This window comes from Mytilus californianus, unplaced genomic scaffold (assembly GCF_021869535.1).
Source record: "Mytilus californianus isolate M0D057914Y unplaced genomic scaffold, xbMytCali1.0.p SCAF_2, whole genome shotgun sequence".
Lineage (NCBI taxonomy): Eukaryota > Metazoa > Mollusca > Bivalvia > Mytilida > Mytilidae > Mytilus > Mytilus californianus.
In genome coordinates this window covers 127,257,101-127,274,040 of record NW_026262668.1, presented here as the reverse complement: position 1 = coordinate 127,274,040, position 16,940 = coordinate 127,257,101, and the positions used below count along the sequence as shown (strand labels likewise).

Below are 16,940 nucleotides of genomic sequence, written 5' to 3'. Positions count from 1 at the left end.
GCAAAAATAGGTCGAGAACTGGTCGAGTACAGATCGAGAATGGGTTAAGACGGTTTCAGACTGGTCAAGTAATAGTTCAGACTCTTTTCAATGGCAAAGATAAGGGTCAAGTACAAATCAGTACAGTCGAGTATGGTTAAGATTTGGGTCGAGCAATATCAGGTAAAATTCAGACCAATTCACACTGGTCGAGTAAAAATCAGTACAGAAGAGTACAGACATAGGCCATTTCAGACTTTTACTGGTTTGTAGTGTAATTTTCAAGTGTTTTTTGTTTCTAAAATATTTAAATATAATGTGTATGGTTATCAAAAGAAATATTGTTAATAAAATATATAATCATAGTATTACGCTTACCACAAATAATAGGTTCTAGGTTAACCCTCATAATTTGCTCGACATCGTATGAATTGAATCCGACAGCATACAATGCAGCACATATAGACCCTGCGCTGGCGCCAGCAAATCTGTGAATCTGTTTTAAAATTCCATGTTTTTCAAGCTCCTTAAAATTTGAAATATAACATGGTTTATTCAAACATTGACGCGAATTCAAATTGACTCCTTAATGAAATTGGCATTAGCTACCAAATAAATGCCCCCACAAACTTCCGTCTCCTCAAGCTATCGCTCAGTACAACAGACCACATCTACCACCAGCTCCCCACTCCTCAAACTACCGCACAGTACAAAAAACCACATTTACCACTAAATCCTGACTCCCGACTCCTCAAACTACCACACAATACAACATACTACATCTACCGCTAACTTCTGACTCCTGACTCATCAAACTACCGCACAGTACGACACACCACATCTACCATCAACTCCCGACTCCTCAAACTACCGCACAGTACAACAGACCACATCTACTACCAACTTTCGACTCCTCAAAATACCACACAGTAAAACAGACCACATCTACCATCAACTCCTGACTCCCGACTCCTCAAACTACCGCATAGTACAACAGATAGGCTGTTGTACTGTGCGGTATTTTAAGGAGTCGGGAGTTTGTGGTAGATGTGTTCTGATGTACTGTGCGGAAGTTAAAGGACTCGAGAGTTGGTGGTAGATGTGATCTGTTGTACTGTGCGGTAGTTTGAGGAGTCGAGAGTTGGTGGTATATGTGGTATGTTGTAATCTGCGGTATTTAGATATGTCAGGAGTTTGTGGTCGATGTGGTATGTTTATAGAGTACATACAATCTAAGACTCTGTCATCTTGCAATAGTATTAAAACATTTAACTTTTCTAAACTTTACACAAGTATTCCCCATTCCAAACTAAAAGACAAACTGAAAGAGTTAGTTTTGCTTTGTTTCATAAAAAAGAATGGCCAATGTAGATACAGGTATCTTGTCTTGGGGAGGGATGAATCCTACTTTGTAAAAAACAAACAAAAAATTCTCTGAAACTGACATTATCAAGATGCTTGATTTATTGATTGACAACATATTTGTTACGTTTGGAGGACGTGTTTTTCAACAAACAATCGGCATTCCCATGGGAACCAACTGTGTCCTTCTTCTTGTCGACTTCTTCCTTTATTCTTATGAGGCTGACTTCATATAGAAACTTCTTAGGAAGAAAGAAAAGAAGTAAGCACTATCCTTTAACTTTACTTTCCGCTATATAGATGATGTTCTCTCACTAAATAATTCAAAATTTGGTGACTATGTTGAAAGAATCTATCCCATCGAGATACTTGAGATAAAGGATACGACAGATACAATTAAGTCGGCCTCATATCTTGACTTACATCTAGACATTGACAATGAGGGTAGGATGAAAACAAAACTCTACGACAAAAGAGATGATTTCAGCTTCCCAATTGTGAAATTTCCATTTCTATGTAGCAACATTCCAGCAGCGCCTGCATACGGAGTATATATCTCCCAATTGACACGATATTCCCGGGCTGGTATTTCCTATAATGATTTCCTTGAAGAGGGTTGCTGCTCACAATGAAGCTATTCAACCAAGAATTCCAAATGGTGAAGTTAAAATCATACGTTCGTAAATTCTACGGACGCCATCACGAGTTGGTTGACCATTATTGAATACTAGTATCCGTTTCACAGATGATAGCGGATATGTTGCTAATATCGTAACTACAATTCCGTCCCCTTTTCATGAATGTGACCTATCGAATTAGACTCATTACAGGGTTTGTACTAACATGAGCAACACGACGGGTGCCACATGTGGAGCAGGATCTGCTTATCTTCCGGGGCACTTGAGACCCCCCCCCCCGTTTTTGGTGGGGTTTGTGTTGCTAAGTCTTTAGTTTTCTATGTTGTGTTTTGTGTATTATTGTTTGTCTGTTGTTTTTTCTTTTTAGCCATGTCGTTGTCAGTTTATTTTCGACGTATGAGTTTAAATGACCCTCTGGTATCTTTCGCCTCTCTTTTGTATTGTGCGGTAGTTTGAGGAGTCAGGAGTTGGTGGTAGATGTGTTATGTTGTACTGTGCGGTAGTTTGAGGAGTCGGGAGTCAAGAGTTGGTGGTAGATGTGTTATGTTGTACTGTGCGGTAGTTTGAGGAGTCGGGAGTCAAGAGTTGGTGGTAGATGTGTTATGTTGTACTGTGTGGTAGGTTGAGGAGTCGGGAGTCAAGAGTTGGTGGTAGATGTGTTATGTTGTACTGTGTGGTAGTTTGAGGAGTCGGGAGTCAAGAGTTGGTGGTAGATGTGTTATGTTGTACTGTGTGGTAGTTTGAGGAGTCGGGAGTCAAGAGTTGGTGGTAGATGTGTTATGTTGTACTGTGTGGTAGTTTGCGGAGTCGGGAGTCAAGAGTTGGTGGTAGATGTGTTATGTCGTACTGTGTGGTAGTTTGAGGAATCGGGAGTCAAGAGTTGGTGGTAGATGTGTTATGTTGTACTGTGTGGTAGTTTGAGGAGTCGGGAGTCAAGAGTTGGTGGTAGATGTGTTATGTTGTACTGTGTGGTAGTTTGAGGAGTCGGGAGTCAAGAGTTGGTGGTAGATGTGTTATGTTGTACTGTGCGGTAGTTTGAGGAGTCAGGAGTTGGTGGTAGATGTGTTATGTTGTACTGTGTGGTAGTTCGAGGAGTCGGGAGTCAAGAGTTGGTGGTAGATGTGTTATGTTGTACTGTGTGGTCGCTTGAGGAGTCGGGAGTCAGGAGTTTGTGGTAGATGTGGTGTGTTGTACTGTGCGGTAGTTTGAGGAGTCGGGAGTCAAGAGTTGGTGGTAGATGTGTTATGTTGTACTGTGTGGTAGTTTGAGGAGTCGGGAGTCAGGATTTGGTGGTAGATGTGTTATGTTGTACTGTGCGGTAGTTTGAGGAGTCGGGAGTCAGGAGTTGGTGGTAGATGTGTTATGTTGTACAGTGTGGTAGTTTGAGGAGTCGGGAGTCAAGAGTTGGTGGTAGATGTGTTATGTTGTACTGTGTGGTAGTTTGAGGAGTCGGGAGTCAGGAGTTTGTGGTAGATTTGTTATGTTGTACTGTGCGGTAGTTTGAGGAGTCGGGAGTCAGCAGTTGGTGGTAGATGTGTTATGTTGTACTGTGTGGTAGTTTGAGGAGTCGGGAGTCAAGAGTTGGTGGTAGATGTGTTATGTTGTACTGTGTGGTAGTTTGAGGAGTCGGGAGTCAGGAGTTTGTGGTAGATGTGTTATGTTGTACTGTGTGGTAGTTTGAGGAGTCGGGAGTCAAGAGTTGGTGGTAGATGTGTTATGTTGTACTGTGCGGTAGTTTGAGGAGTCGGGAGTCAGGAGTTGGTGGTAGATGTGTTATGTTGTACTGTGTGGTCGTTTGAGGAGTCGGAAGTCAAGAGTTGGTGGTAGATGTGTTATGTTGTACTGTGTGGTCGCTTGAGGAGTCGGGAGTCAGGTGTTTCTGGTAGATGTGGTCTGTTGTACTGGGCGGTAACTTGAGGAGTTGTGAGTTGTGAGTTTGGAGTTTATCTACCACCGACTCCTGGCTCCTAAAAATTAAAAAAAAAAAACATGCACAACTTAGACAAAGATCTTGATATGCTAGTAATCATTGCTGGTTACGATGTCGTAACCACAATGCCGTCCTTTTCCTCGATTGGAGACTAATATACGCATTATTTGATACAATGCGTAACACGACGGAGGACACTTGTGGAACAGGAACTGCTTACGCTTGCGGAGTTTTATGTATAATTGTTGATTGTCATTTGTTTCTTTTTGGTCATAGTCTTGTCCGTTGTAGTTATTTTAATTAAATCTTATCCACTGATAAGGATAGCACATTTTGATTTTTATATCTATGAGTTTATTTTCAGCCACTGGTTCGTTGCTACTGCTGGTGGAGGTTTCCTCCCCGAGGGTATCACCAGCCCAGTATTCAGCACTTCAGTGTTGACACGAATTATCATTGATATGGTCATGATTATAAATAATCTGTAAACCAAACTTTGAATTTTTCCACATTATAAGGATTCATTAAATTAGCTGTATTTGGCAAAACCTTTCGGAATTTTTGGTCTTCAATGCCCTTCAGCTTCGTATTTTATTTGCCCTCTTTTATTCTTTTGATTCGAGCGTCATTGTTGAGTCTTTCGCAGACAAAACGCGCGCCTGGCGTATTAAATCTTAATTCTGCTTTTTATGATGAGTTAAATTTCAATAAGCCTTGGCGAATTCTCAATTGTTATGCAATGTTCCTACAAAACTAAATTTAGTTTTTGTTTTTTTTATAATTCAATACATTTCTAAGTTAGGCTATTTAAAAAAAAGCTTTAAACATGGAGCGTATATACAAAACGTAAAATAGCAAAAATACCGAACTCCAAGGAAAATTCAAAACAGAAAGTGCCTTCAAATGGCAAAATCAAAAACTCAAACACATCAAACGAATGGAAAACAACTGTCATATTCCTGATTTGGTACATTTTCCTTTTTAAAATGGTGGATAAAACCTGGCGTTATAGCTAGCTAAACCTCTCACTTGTAAACAGTTCAGTGTTTCTGTTGTTCCTTTGTTTTCCTCTTATAGTTGATGTGTTTCCTCGGTTTTTTGTTTGTGACCGGATTTGTTTTCGCTTAATCGATTTATGACTATTGAACAGCGGTATACTACTGTTGCCTTTATGTATGACAGTCGCATAGAATTCCAATATATTGACAACAATGTGTGAGCAAAACAAACAGACATTACAGGTAAAAATGTAAAAATTTAGCACCAAATTATTTATTGCAACCAAGATAGACTGCATTTTTTGTCATTATTTTAGATCTACACATTACTTTACCCTTCCAAGTCCACCGTAAACAATACCCTTGACTCCTCCTCCTTCTAGTACCAGATTTTCAAAAGGAAAACTATATTGTGTTGGATCAATCTCGCTACAATCTGCGTCACCATGATGCGGTAATGAGTTGTAATCCACATCTAAAATACGAAACTTTTGAAGTTATTCATTATATAATCGGAATGAAATTGCGTTTCAAATCTTAATTCATTTAATTCAAATTCCGGAATTATAACAAAATGTTGTTGTATTCACGTCAAATAAAGTTTGACAAAGTGGTCAAAATGTTGTATTGAAACACGTGTTAGTCATGTTTGTTAAATTTAAACTAATCTAAAATAAAAAGATGAAATAATGCAGAAAAGTAAGGATACATAGTTAGTTAGCAATGTGCGAAGCGTTTTATTTTGTCAAAACCTCAAAATTAGCGTCTCATAGTAGCGTGCTCGTCTCATAATGTCCTATGTTTGATCCATGATAACAATTGTTTGGAAATAATTCAGTTTTATTAAATGTTCCTGATTTTATTAAAAAAAAAAGGGGTTTCTTTTGATAAATATTTATCTAATTTGAAAAAAAAAAAGTTTTTTATTTGTACACATCATCTTCATACTTAATCAAGACAAATCAAGCTAATGATTAAAATCAGTCGAAAAATGCATCTTTTCCCGATATGTCACAGTTTGACGTCGCGAAAATAAGATTTTATGTTAGCAACGTCATTACCTCCCCTAACTGTATCGTAAGCAAGAACAAAGACGAATCGGTTCTGAGTCGAAATAATTTATCCGGGTAGGGTGCCATATCTTCCTATGGAATCTTAACATGTAAACTAGCACATAAAAAACAGAGTTTATTTCATATCACGTTTACATGTTCTGGCATGCATGTAATATTTTCCATTGAACGTTTAAAACCAATCCATATTCATCATCATTAATTTCTCATGCAGATAAAGTGAATAGTGATCATACCTTTTATTGACATTTCTGCGCTTTTCTATGAGTGAAAGCTATTAAAAAAATCTTTTACCAATCTCATTAGCATGTTATTGAGTATGAATGTTTTTGTTTTCTGCTGAACATTAAGTAGCCGTAAACTAATCAACTGGGTCTGATGGTGTTGAAGTTGCTCAATCTTAAGTTTTGTGTGTAGTGTTCTGTGGACTGTTCTTTGTCAGATTGTCTTTTTTCTTTAGTCATTGTATTGTCTGTATCTCTACAACTCAGAATTTTTAACGGTCCCTGTGTTATCTTCTTACAAAAATAAAGCTATTTTTATTTCAATTATAGGGCCCAGGAAGAACAAAGTCATCTATTAAAATGATTTTATATAATTGAGAGACACAATTTTTACGATCATATATAAATATGAATATAATCCACTGAATTTTAAGATCATAAGACACAGCCAGACCAGAACCATAAGCATACGTGCAAAAAAGCATTAATAAAACAGATTATATGAAATATAACTGGCAAATATTCCTAATGGGTAAGTTCAAAACATTTATCAATATAAGTTCAAATTATGTTCAATACTTCTAGGTTTTCTTGAATAAAGATCCAACTGAAAATGGCACTTGTGGTTAGAACTTCGAAATGTACACAACTTATCAAAATTTTATCATACAACTATTTTCTTCAAAGATTATAAAGGGGACATTCGCATATAAAAAATTCTTCATCTTCTTCTTTATCCAACATTCATTTTGTACGTAACCTTTGTGATTTATCCATAATATGTTTTGCATATCTTAAGGGTGTGTGATCTTATTCTGATCTTACAAAGTGCTCGCCTATCTTTAAATTATTTTAATTCCAATTATTTCTCTGTACCAAAAAACAAAACTAATTGTCAAGAGTTTACCTTTATTTGATTAATTAGTCTTTTCTCTAATACTTTCCAATAATTCAGAAAACTTTCACATAGGTTATCCTTAACTGAGGGGCCTGATGGGGGGGGGGGTCTCATCACGATTCACGAGTTGATTTTTTTGTCAATCACGATTCACAGAAAATAAATTTCCATGATCACGGATCACGAAAATATAAAAAAAAAATCTGTAGAAAAACAGATCACGATAGCGAAAATGCGCCGATCACGAAGAACGAAAATAATCCATCAGGCCCCTCTTAACTATAGTACATAATCGGCCAAAATTTACAATTAAGTTTGATAAGTCTAGTTCTTTCATTGAAAAATCAAAACTTGAAAACGATGTTATAATATTTTTTAGATTTTTCTCTTTAATACAATATATGCGTCATTTAATGAACCCTCCTTTGTGTTATCTAAACTGTGAGCATACTTTAACATATCCAATAGAATTGAAAAATATATAGGAAATCTTGCATGTTTTAACTGATTCCTCGACTGTTTTACTCGGGGAATATAATATATCTCTTGGTTTGATAAATCAATGTATCACACTAGTACATTAGTATTCATGTTTTATTTTGTCTTTTAAACATGTTGCATCATTAATACATATATAACTCACCTATATCATCAGAGCATCATTAATACATATATAACTCACCTATATCATCAGAGCATCATTAATACATATATAACTCACCTATATCATCAGAGCATCATTAATACATATATAACTCACCTATATCATCAGAGCATCATTAATACATATATAACTCACCTATATCATCAGAGCATCATTAATACATATATAACTCACCTATATCATCAGAGCATTGGTCACATTCTTCGTGCAAATCTAACAAGAATTTCTCACGTGAGACCTTAATTTTCTGTCTTGCGTTCCGACATTTTTCTGACATCAACGGATCTCTCTCTTTTTGAGAAGAACTGTTACCCATCTATCAAATGCACAAAAATATAAAATACAATATAATATTTTTGGAAAAAGGATTTGGAATGAACTAGGCCATTAGTATGTTAGAAGCGGATCCAGATGGTGTCAAAAAAAAAATCGGAAGAGCGCTATTAAATAACAAGAGTGCACAGATAGACATGTACACCTTACAATTATTCCATACACCAAATATAGTTGACCTTTTGCTCATGGTAATTCAAAAACAGACCAAAACACAAGAACTTGCCATTGACCAATGAACCATGAAAAAGAGGTCAAGGTCAGATAATACCTGCCAGACAGACATATACACCTTACAATCATTCCATACACCACATATACTTATCCTATTGTTTATAGTATCCGAGAAACGGACCTAATCATGTTACTATAACCTAGATCACTGATCCATGAAATGAGGTCGAGTTAAGGTGAACCCTGTCTGATGGACATGTAGACATTGCAAGGAACTCATATACCAAATATAGTATTCCTATTATTCATAAATAATTCGTTAAATAAAGAATTTTATTTATTATTATTATTTATATATATTTATATATAAGGACTTTCTTGTTTCTAGTACTTTAAATACCCTAAATGATATTCTTAAATCCAAAAAAAAAAAAACACATGAAAAACGTATGGATGAAATTTGGAAAAAAAGCAGGTCAGGAGTTTTGAGTAAAAAAAAAGGCAGGATGAGCAACTTGGCAAAAAAAAAAGTCAGGATGACAATTTATGTAAAAAAAGTCAGGACAACTAATAAAAAAAGGCAGGACCGAAAAGAGTGAAAAATAAAAAGGCAGGACAGAGATTACAACTAAAAAAAAGGCAGGACAAAATTTTTCATCCTAACCACCCCCCATCACGAACCCAAGCTGTGTATCACCTTAAACATTTCAAGAAGTCTTCAAGCCGCGCTCGTGCGTTTTTTTTTTTTTAGTATAATTTGATTTTGGATGTAACTCGTCTTCTGATTGGCTGAAAGTTTTTTTCTATCAGCTCATAGACATAACGTTGTCATGTGCCCGTGACGTCATCGACGTTTTTTCATGGTTTATCCCTTAAAATTGGAATTCAGAATTAAATTATGAGGAATGACTGTAATATTTTTTTCTGTCTATTCGAAATAACCTCAAAAAGGTGGTGAACACTTTTAAATAAACCGCTACGCAGGTTATTTAGTGTGCATCACATTTCAGATTTCTTTATGTTATTTCTTCATAAACAGAAAATATATTACAGTCATTCCTTAAGTACATTGGACTTTTGACATGTGACCTTAAACTGTATTTTGAAAATTTAGGTCCGTGTCGTAGTGGTTAAGACCGATGACTACAGTGTTGAAGGTCCCGAGTTCAATTTTGACACGGGTGCTGAAAATTTCAGTACATTAGAAGGGTGATTTTCACCCTCCCACACACATATCTGGTACCCAGACCGGAGTTTAAACTAGAATGGATATTTTGGGGTCTGGATTGGTCAATATTGCCCCGACTTTGACCTGAGATCAATCTGCAAATATCTCTTCGGTTTGTCTTTTCTTGTCGAGGCTCTCTACGATAACTACGGCTCCTTCACTATAATAACTGACTTTTCCCTGTGTCCTAATACTCCCTTTGTATTGGGTTGGGGGTTGTTTATGGTGGTTTGGTGTATATAAGTTAGTGACACATGAATACTTATAGGTAGTGTACACGGATTCTAATGATGAAGTTACGTCAATACATTGATACATTCGCTATTTGACTTGTTATAAAATTGTAAACAGGTCCATTGATAGAAAATTGTTCTACCATAAATCGTTCCGCTATACATGATTTAATTAATTTTATAAAATCTTGCGCGTTTTGTGATGATATAAATTTCAAAGTTTTGTAGCAGGACCAATTCTGCTAGGGATTCGGGGATGCGGACTACAGCTATGCCAGATAATTGACTGATTGACGATGGATGTCAAATGTAATAACGCTAAAAGTCAAAAATCATTGAAACAAAAATAGTGTAAACTAACTGTTGATTTATTATCCAAATACAACGTTTAGCATGTAAATTTTCAAATATATCAAAATGGAGCAAATGACGGCATATGAATCGGTGCAGGTAAGAGGCAGTTACACTAGCCTGAAAGGTTTGGATTATCTCGGCTAACCTTTATGTGGACTGGTCGCCAGTCATCAGACAATTTGATAAAGTTAGCTAAATATTATAGGTATAAATTTCAAAACTTCCAAATTTTGGTCATTATTTTTTTTTAATTTTCGAAACATAATAAATCATTTTCTAAATATCAATAAACGTCTTTATAATTATGAAAAACAAAATCTATTCACATTTTTTTGTTTTTTTTTTTGTTTTTTTGTTTTGTTACCCCATTTATAATGATTAAACATTAAATAACATATTTATTAACCAATATGAATTTTGAAGTTAAAGAAGGGAGGTAACATCCCAATCTACTACACTTGTTTCAAATACTAGTATTTGCTACAAAAGTTAACATAAAAAAGAAGATGTGGTATGATTGCCCATGAGACAACTCTTAAGCTCCTATAGCTATAGCACCAAGAAGGGATGCTTCGGTCATACTACATATGCAACTGGAGAATGACACAATAGCCTTACAAAATTAGACAGCAACAACGCATACATTCACTTACTGGTACTGTTAGTTTCTCGCACTAAACTAGAACAGAATGACTACGGACTACCAACAATCTAGAATGCTGGCATTCAAAGATCAAGAAATAGCTTAAAGTTCAAGATCCTTACATATTCCATCTCATGGAACGACTTCAACGACAAGAGGGACATACCAGGTGTCAACAACTCCAGTGTGCTGCAGGTTGAATGTGTGTTTGACGGATACGGAAATACAGAGAAATTAAAATTTATTCATTTCAGTTTGTAGATACTGCCACATGCCTACTACACTTAAACTAAATTGACAATAAAGTGTCTTGTGATATGACTTTACATTTTAATCGTTAATAGTATGTGCTTAATATAATGTGCTTTGATAGATATGTACTTTCTATAGAGCTTTATATGTCACGGTTTATGTACTTTATATAATAGTGCTTTGTATAATTATGTGTGTGCTTGTTAACATGATCGATTATGCAATATTAGTGTCCTTTGAAAACTGTATATGTGAAAATATATTCCTTATATTAGTTATTCTTAATTTGCTTTCAATGAGTAGTTAACAATAATTTAATTTTGGATGTAACGCGTCTTCTGATTGGCTGACGTTGTATTGTTTATCAGCTCATAGACATAATTTTGTCATGTGACCGTGACGTCATCAACGTTTTCATGGTTTACTCAGGTTTAAAATGGAATTTAGAATTAAATTATAAGAAATGACTGTAATATGTTTTCTGTCTATTCGAAATAGCATAAAAAATGTGGTGCACACTTTAAAATAACCCGCTACGCGGGTTATTCAATGTGCACCACATTTTTGATGTTATTTCTTCATAGACAGAAAAAATATTACAGTCATTCCTTAAATAGATACAAGTTTTATTTTCAATCTCTGCAAAATACACAAATTTAAATCATTAGATAGAAATATTACCTTGAATTTTAACAAAAAGACTAAGCTTACCGGCACAAATAAAGGTTTTTCCATTACGCGAAAAAAAAACCTTATTGTTTTTCTAATGACTATTGTTTGTCGGCAAATTAAAGAATGCGGGCATTCAAGGACGAAGAGCGTGTTGTATTTCAATGTTTATTATAAATTTGACTCTTGTCTTTCATATCTATATCTGTATGTTACTCAGTGCAGGATCCGATCGTCTATCAAGAAAATCGTTTAATCGATCCCATCCCATATGTTAACTTTACCTTATATAAAAACTTTCAAAAGATAAAGGTTGAATTAAAGAAGTATTATAATTTTGAAAAAAATGCTATTTTAAAGATGCAAAAAACTGGGGTTGTTTAATTTCAACGTTATGGCCCACGGATTTTTATACCACTTGATTTGACTTTAGGCCATTTAGAGCTTTATACATGGATCGGAAAATTCAGGATATGAGGTAAATCTGAAAAACGATAAGTATGAGTGTTTGTGGACTTTAACTAGATTAGTTAAAACCAAAACAGCTATCTGAATTGCATATTTTCAGAATAATAAATCGATCGATAAACAATTACATATATAACATAAAATTTCAAGCGTCGGAAGCGTTTTTCTAGATTTACATTCATCAGGAACGCTTAAAACTGAATATTTTAGAGCCAAGGACATATTAAAGAATCGAAACAGTTGAAGAGCTATATGACCAAGATTTTAAAAATAGCCAAATCCATATAAGGTCAACTATGCCTTAGGACGTGGAAACCTTAGTTCTGTATAATTTCCTCATTTATATACGAACAATTTAAATATTATATGAAATAAAACAAAAGAATAACTTGACTTTGGTCATCATATCAATCATTACTTAAAAAAGATAGTTGTGTGTGTGAACTAAATTTTATGACTAAGCTACTAAGTGCGCACGGATCTTTTAGTCACATATCTTTTTAAGATGTTCTCTGATATTCGGTTATCCGACAATCTCTTACACATGGATGTGCTGTATGGCTGTCGTCGTTCGCTTCATGTCACCAAGTACTTGAAACATTTGGCAATACAAAACGGTAACAATTGATGTTTAATACTAGATGAATATCCCAAAATCTGCTCTTTTTCTGTACTTTTGACGGGAGCGAATAAACGAATTTCTTAGAATACGCGTATAAAATCCTTGGCAAACCACGAGGCAATTAACAACATATAGCTCACTTGCATTTAAAAACTGACGAAGCCTTTTTCCATTATAAGATGCAAATTCACACATGATATTAAAATTAGTTACACCCCAGTTCTATTGTTATACTTCATAGTTTCTACTTCTGAAACAAGTGTAAATTGAATAGATCTATTGTTACGAATAACAATGGATTTTGATCACAGGGTGTGACGAGCGGGGTTTCTGGAAACCCCTGCTTCTACATCCCGGAAACACAGTCCATTGTTATTCATAACAATAGAAAATGTTTTTTTTTTAATAGCATGAACTTAAGAGATTACTTATAGTGTTCACTACAAGTTGTTTCAAGACATATTTCAGGAAATTCCAATAGCGAAACAAATATTTAGCTTCCATTTTGAATTAAAAACAACATTTAAATACTCATTTGCTTGGCTTGAAGCTAAAACTTTAATCCCATATGGCAATTTCTTAAAGAACATGCATGTAAAAAACTTTTATTTGAATTATACATTAAAAACATATAGTTTTCATTTGGACTAAGTCTTAATGATGGCACCCAGAGGCGGATCCAGCCAATTTTTAAATGGGGGTGCCAACCCAGGATAAAAGGGAGGTTCCAGCCATATGTCCACATTCTAAAACATTGATCGTAAAAATATGGAGATTCCAACCCCTGAACCCCCCCCCCCCCCCCCTTGGATGACCCTAAAAAGGGGGGTTCCTACATATGCAATCTTTTTTTTTGTATGTTAAGCGTGTCCGGTCGACGGGTTTCTAATCCAGACACCTATCCCTCAGTATGTTCGAATATGTATGTTTGTTCAATGTTGAGAAGAAGGGCGGGGGGGGGCTTTTTTGATAAAACTGTAACATGTAAAATTACCTTAATCAAACTGATACATGTAAGAACTTTAGGTTATAAACATTGCGTTATCTTCAGTCTCGTCTGCCAAATCCAACGCCCGACTCAAAATGTCGCCCGTCTTATCCCCGTCCATATTGACAACTGCATAAAAGGAGTATGATTTTTTTTGTAATAAGAATGCACGATACGGCCAACCTTGTCCTGCTGATCCATATTAGCACATGGATTTAACGGGAATATGCAAAACGGCAACTTTGACATTTGTAAAATCTACTCGCTTGTCAAAGTTTGAATGAAGATCGTCAAAGGAAGGTTTTATATAAAAAAAATATTTTTCTTCTTAATCGTGGTTTGAAATTGTCAATAAAAATGATATCCGTTCTTTTTCATTTAATATTCAATGGAAACAAATATAGGGTTTAGTATCGGGTGTAAGTTAGTTATACACTTTGGGATACGGCGTGTCTGGATAAGAAACCCCTCCGGCCTCCGGCCGTCGGGATTTCTTATCCAGACACACCTATCCCTCAGTGTATAACTATTACTGATTTGACCCTTCTCGATACGTTTTCCGTTAAAGTCACCCATCAGTAAAATTTCATAACCGGAGGCTGCTAGCTTTGAGCAGTTTTCAACTAATTCATACATGAGTATATCGGTTGTTTCCCGATCAATACCATTATTTGGAAAATATGCAATTCCTATAGCAGTTTTGGTATTGCCTGTTCTAGACAGAACCCACAAACGCTCATGTTTATCGTCTTTACTATTCAGAACATAATCATCTAGAACAGGAATGTCTAATTTTAAGCACATACCTATATCCCCTTTATCTTTACCTGAGTTCCTGCATTTTCCGATCCATGAATACGTATCATCAAGCTTAGCAGGTCTATCATTAGTTTTTAAGAAGGTTTCAACCATGCCAAATATACTTACATTATCCGTAGAAAGATGATTATTTAAAATTCATGTATTTTGCTAATGACACCTCGGATGTTTCAAAAGTATATTTTAGAAACTGGCTTAGCTTTGGACATACCATTATGAACACGTTAATTCTTACGGTTTTTTTTCTTACCGAGCTTTGCTTCAAATTAATTATCGCCAGTTACGGCGCTCAATTCTTACCTATTGCATAAACGATTGAATTGTTTTTGTCCTGAATGTGCATGAAATTTGTGCGATTGAACGTTTTAAACAAGCAACAATCAACCAATCAATTAATCTGGAAAAAATACATGGTACATGGTAAATAATCTTTAATTATAATTGATTTAAATTATAAAAAAAACGAAATGTACTTACCACTCTAAAACAAATAAAAACGTTTGAAATGAAATATTTCTTTTTGACTTAAAACAAAAACTACATATCCGTTTCTTATCTTTTTAACTTTATAACGGAAATATAAATCATATAATTCACTTTTGTTTTTTGTAATTGTGCTGCTAATCACCTCCTTCCTGATAATGTTTTATATTTAAAATACTTATTTAGAAAACCTTTTAATCTGGTAAAAGATAACGTATATATAAACTGTTACTATTGAAATCCATTTAAAGTCTACGGACAATTACATCGATCATTAAACAAATTAAAATAAAAAGAAGCTAGATTATCCTTTAGATACGCATGCCGTTATGTAGATGATGACACTCATTCAATAATTCAAAGTTTGATGACTATGTTGAACGCATATATCCAATAAAACTTGAAATAAAGGATTCCACAGATACATGCCAGTTTGCTTTATATCTTGACAATGGGGGTAGGCTGAAAACACAACTTTACGACACAAGAGCTGATTTCAAAAATGGTAAACTTTTCATTTATATGTACATTGTACAATGTAGCAACATTCCAGTTGCGTCTGCATGTAGAGTATATATATCCATAAGTAGAGTTTAGAGCTTTAGTTTCCAATCATGATTTCATTGACAGATGGTTGCCGCTTACAAGGAAGCTATTGAAACAAAGGTTCATATTGGTAAAACTCAAGTCATCTCTTCGAAAGTTTTACAGTTGCCATCGTTAATTGGTTGACCATAAAATATATGGAAAATCTTTGTCACAAATAACCACGGATATATTCCAATTGGTGTAGCCACAACACCCCCCCCCCCCTTCTTTCCCTCAATTGTGACATCACAGAATTAGACGCATCACATAATATGTGATTATCATGAGCAACACGACGGATTCCAAATGTGAAGTAGTATCTTACAACCCTTCATAAGCAGCTGCGATCAACCCTTTGTTTTGCTGATGTTCGTGCTGTTCAATCTAGTTTTTCTATGAAAAGTTTGGAAGACTGGTTATTTGTCTTTCAGTGATTTATATATATGTTCGAATTTTTATAGTTCCATTAGTAGCTTCCGTCTCTTTTTTTTTATTACAGTAAAGAAAACGTTTTTCTCATTTTATCTCTATGTTTTTAAGATTGTAACATCAGACAGGTTACTTTAATATGAATATTTCAGATTTTTGTCTCCTTTGTTTCTTCTTTCTTTAAACAACTATTGCATTCCATTGATTGGAAATTTAAAAAAAAAAACAGAAAGGGTTCAGTACTCTTAAAAGGTTTAACCATACCCAATATTCATATACCTGCCCAAATTTCGCACTCTATCACAAGGTTTCACCATACCCAATGTTCATATACCTGCCCAAATGTCGGACACCATCATTGATAGTTTTTAATAATATCTCAATATTTTTTTCGTCTTCATGGAATTTTACGGCTGGTCTTAAATAGTCCCCTTAATCTTTTCGTTTATCTATAGGAGCGACGTAGAGCTTTATATTAGCGGTATTATAAAACATTTATTTCTTGTGGAAGGTCGTGTGATGACCTTTAGATGTCATATTTTGTTGGGCTTTAGTTTTAGTTTCTTTTTTTTGTCTCTTCTTTTGGATGGGAGATGGAGTGTGATTTTTTTTATTTATGTACGGATGTTTGTTGTTCTCTTTGAAGTATACTAGATGTCTCTTTTTGTTCATAATCAATATTCAATTCTCATATGGTTTTAATCGATTTCAGCAACAATGATTTTATATATTTTTCAAACTTGAAACTATCTTCTGTTTTTAATGCGGTCGTACTAGGCTTCATTGGAAACTATAGAAGAATTATGACCAAAACTTGCTCCGATTGAAATTTAGAAGTTTGTTTGTTGTGCCCAAATATATATATATTCTGAACTACAAAAATGCAAATTT

At 34.8% G+C, this 16,940-nt stretch overlaps 1 protein-coding gene across 1 annotated transcript in view; it reads right to left on the bottom strand.

The window, feature by feature from the left end:
• Positions 1-11,754, bottom strand: part of LOC127730953 (uncharacterized) — a 35,685-nt gene extending 23,931 nt beyond the window's left edge. Inside the window, exons 1-4 of the mRNA XM_052239587.1 lie at positions 11,665-11,754; positions 7,941-8,082; positions 5,243-5,382; positions 358-505 (exon numbers count right to left, since the gene is read on the bottom strand). Coding sequence (XP_052095547.1) covers positions 358-505; positions 5,243-5,382; positions 7,941-8,082; positions 11,665-11,718 — 484 coding nt within the window. The 5' untranslated portion in view covers positions 11,719-11,754. The remainder of the gene's footprint in view (positions 1-357; positions 506-5,242; positions 5,383-7,940; positions 8,083-11,664) is intronic.
• Between the last annotated feature and the right edge of the window lie 5,186 nt (positions 11,755-16,940).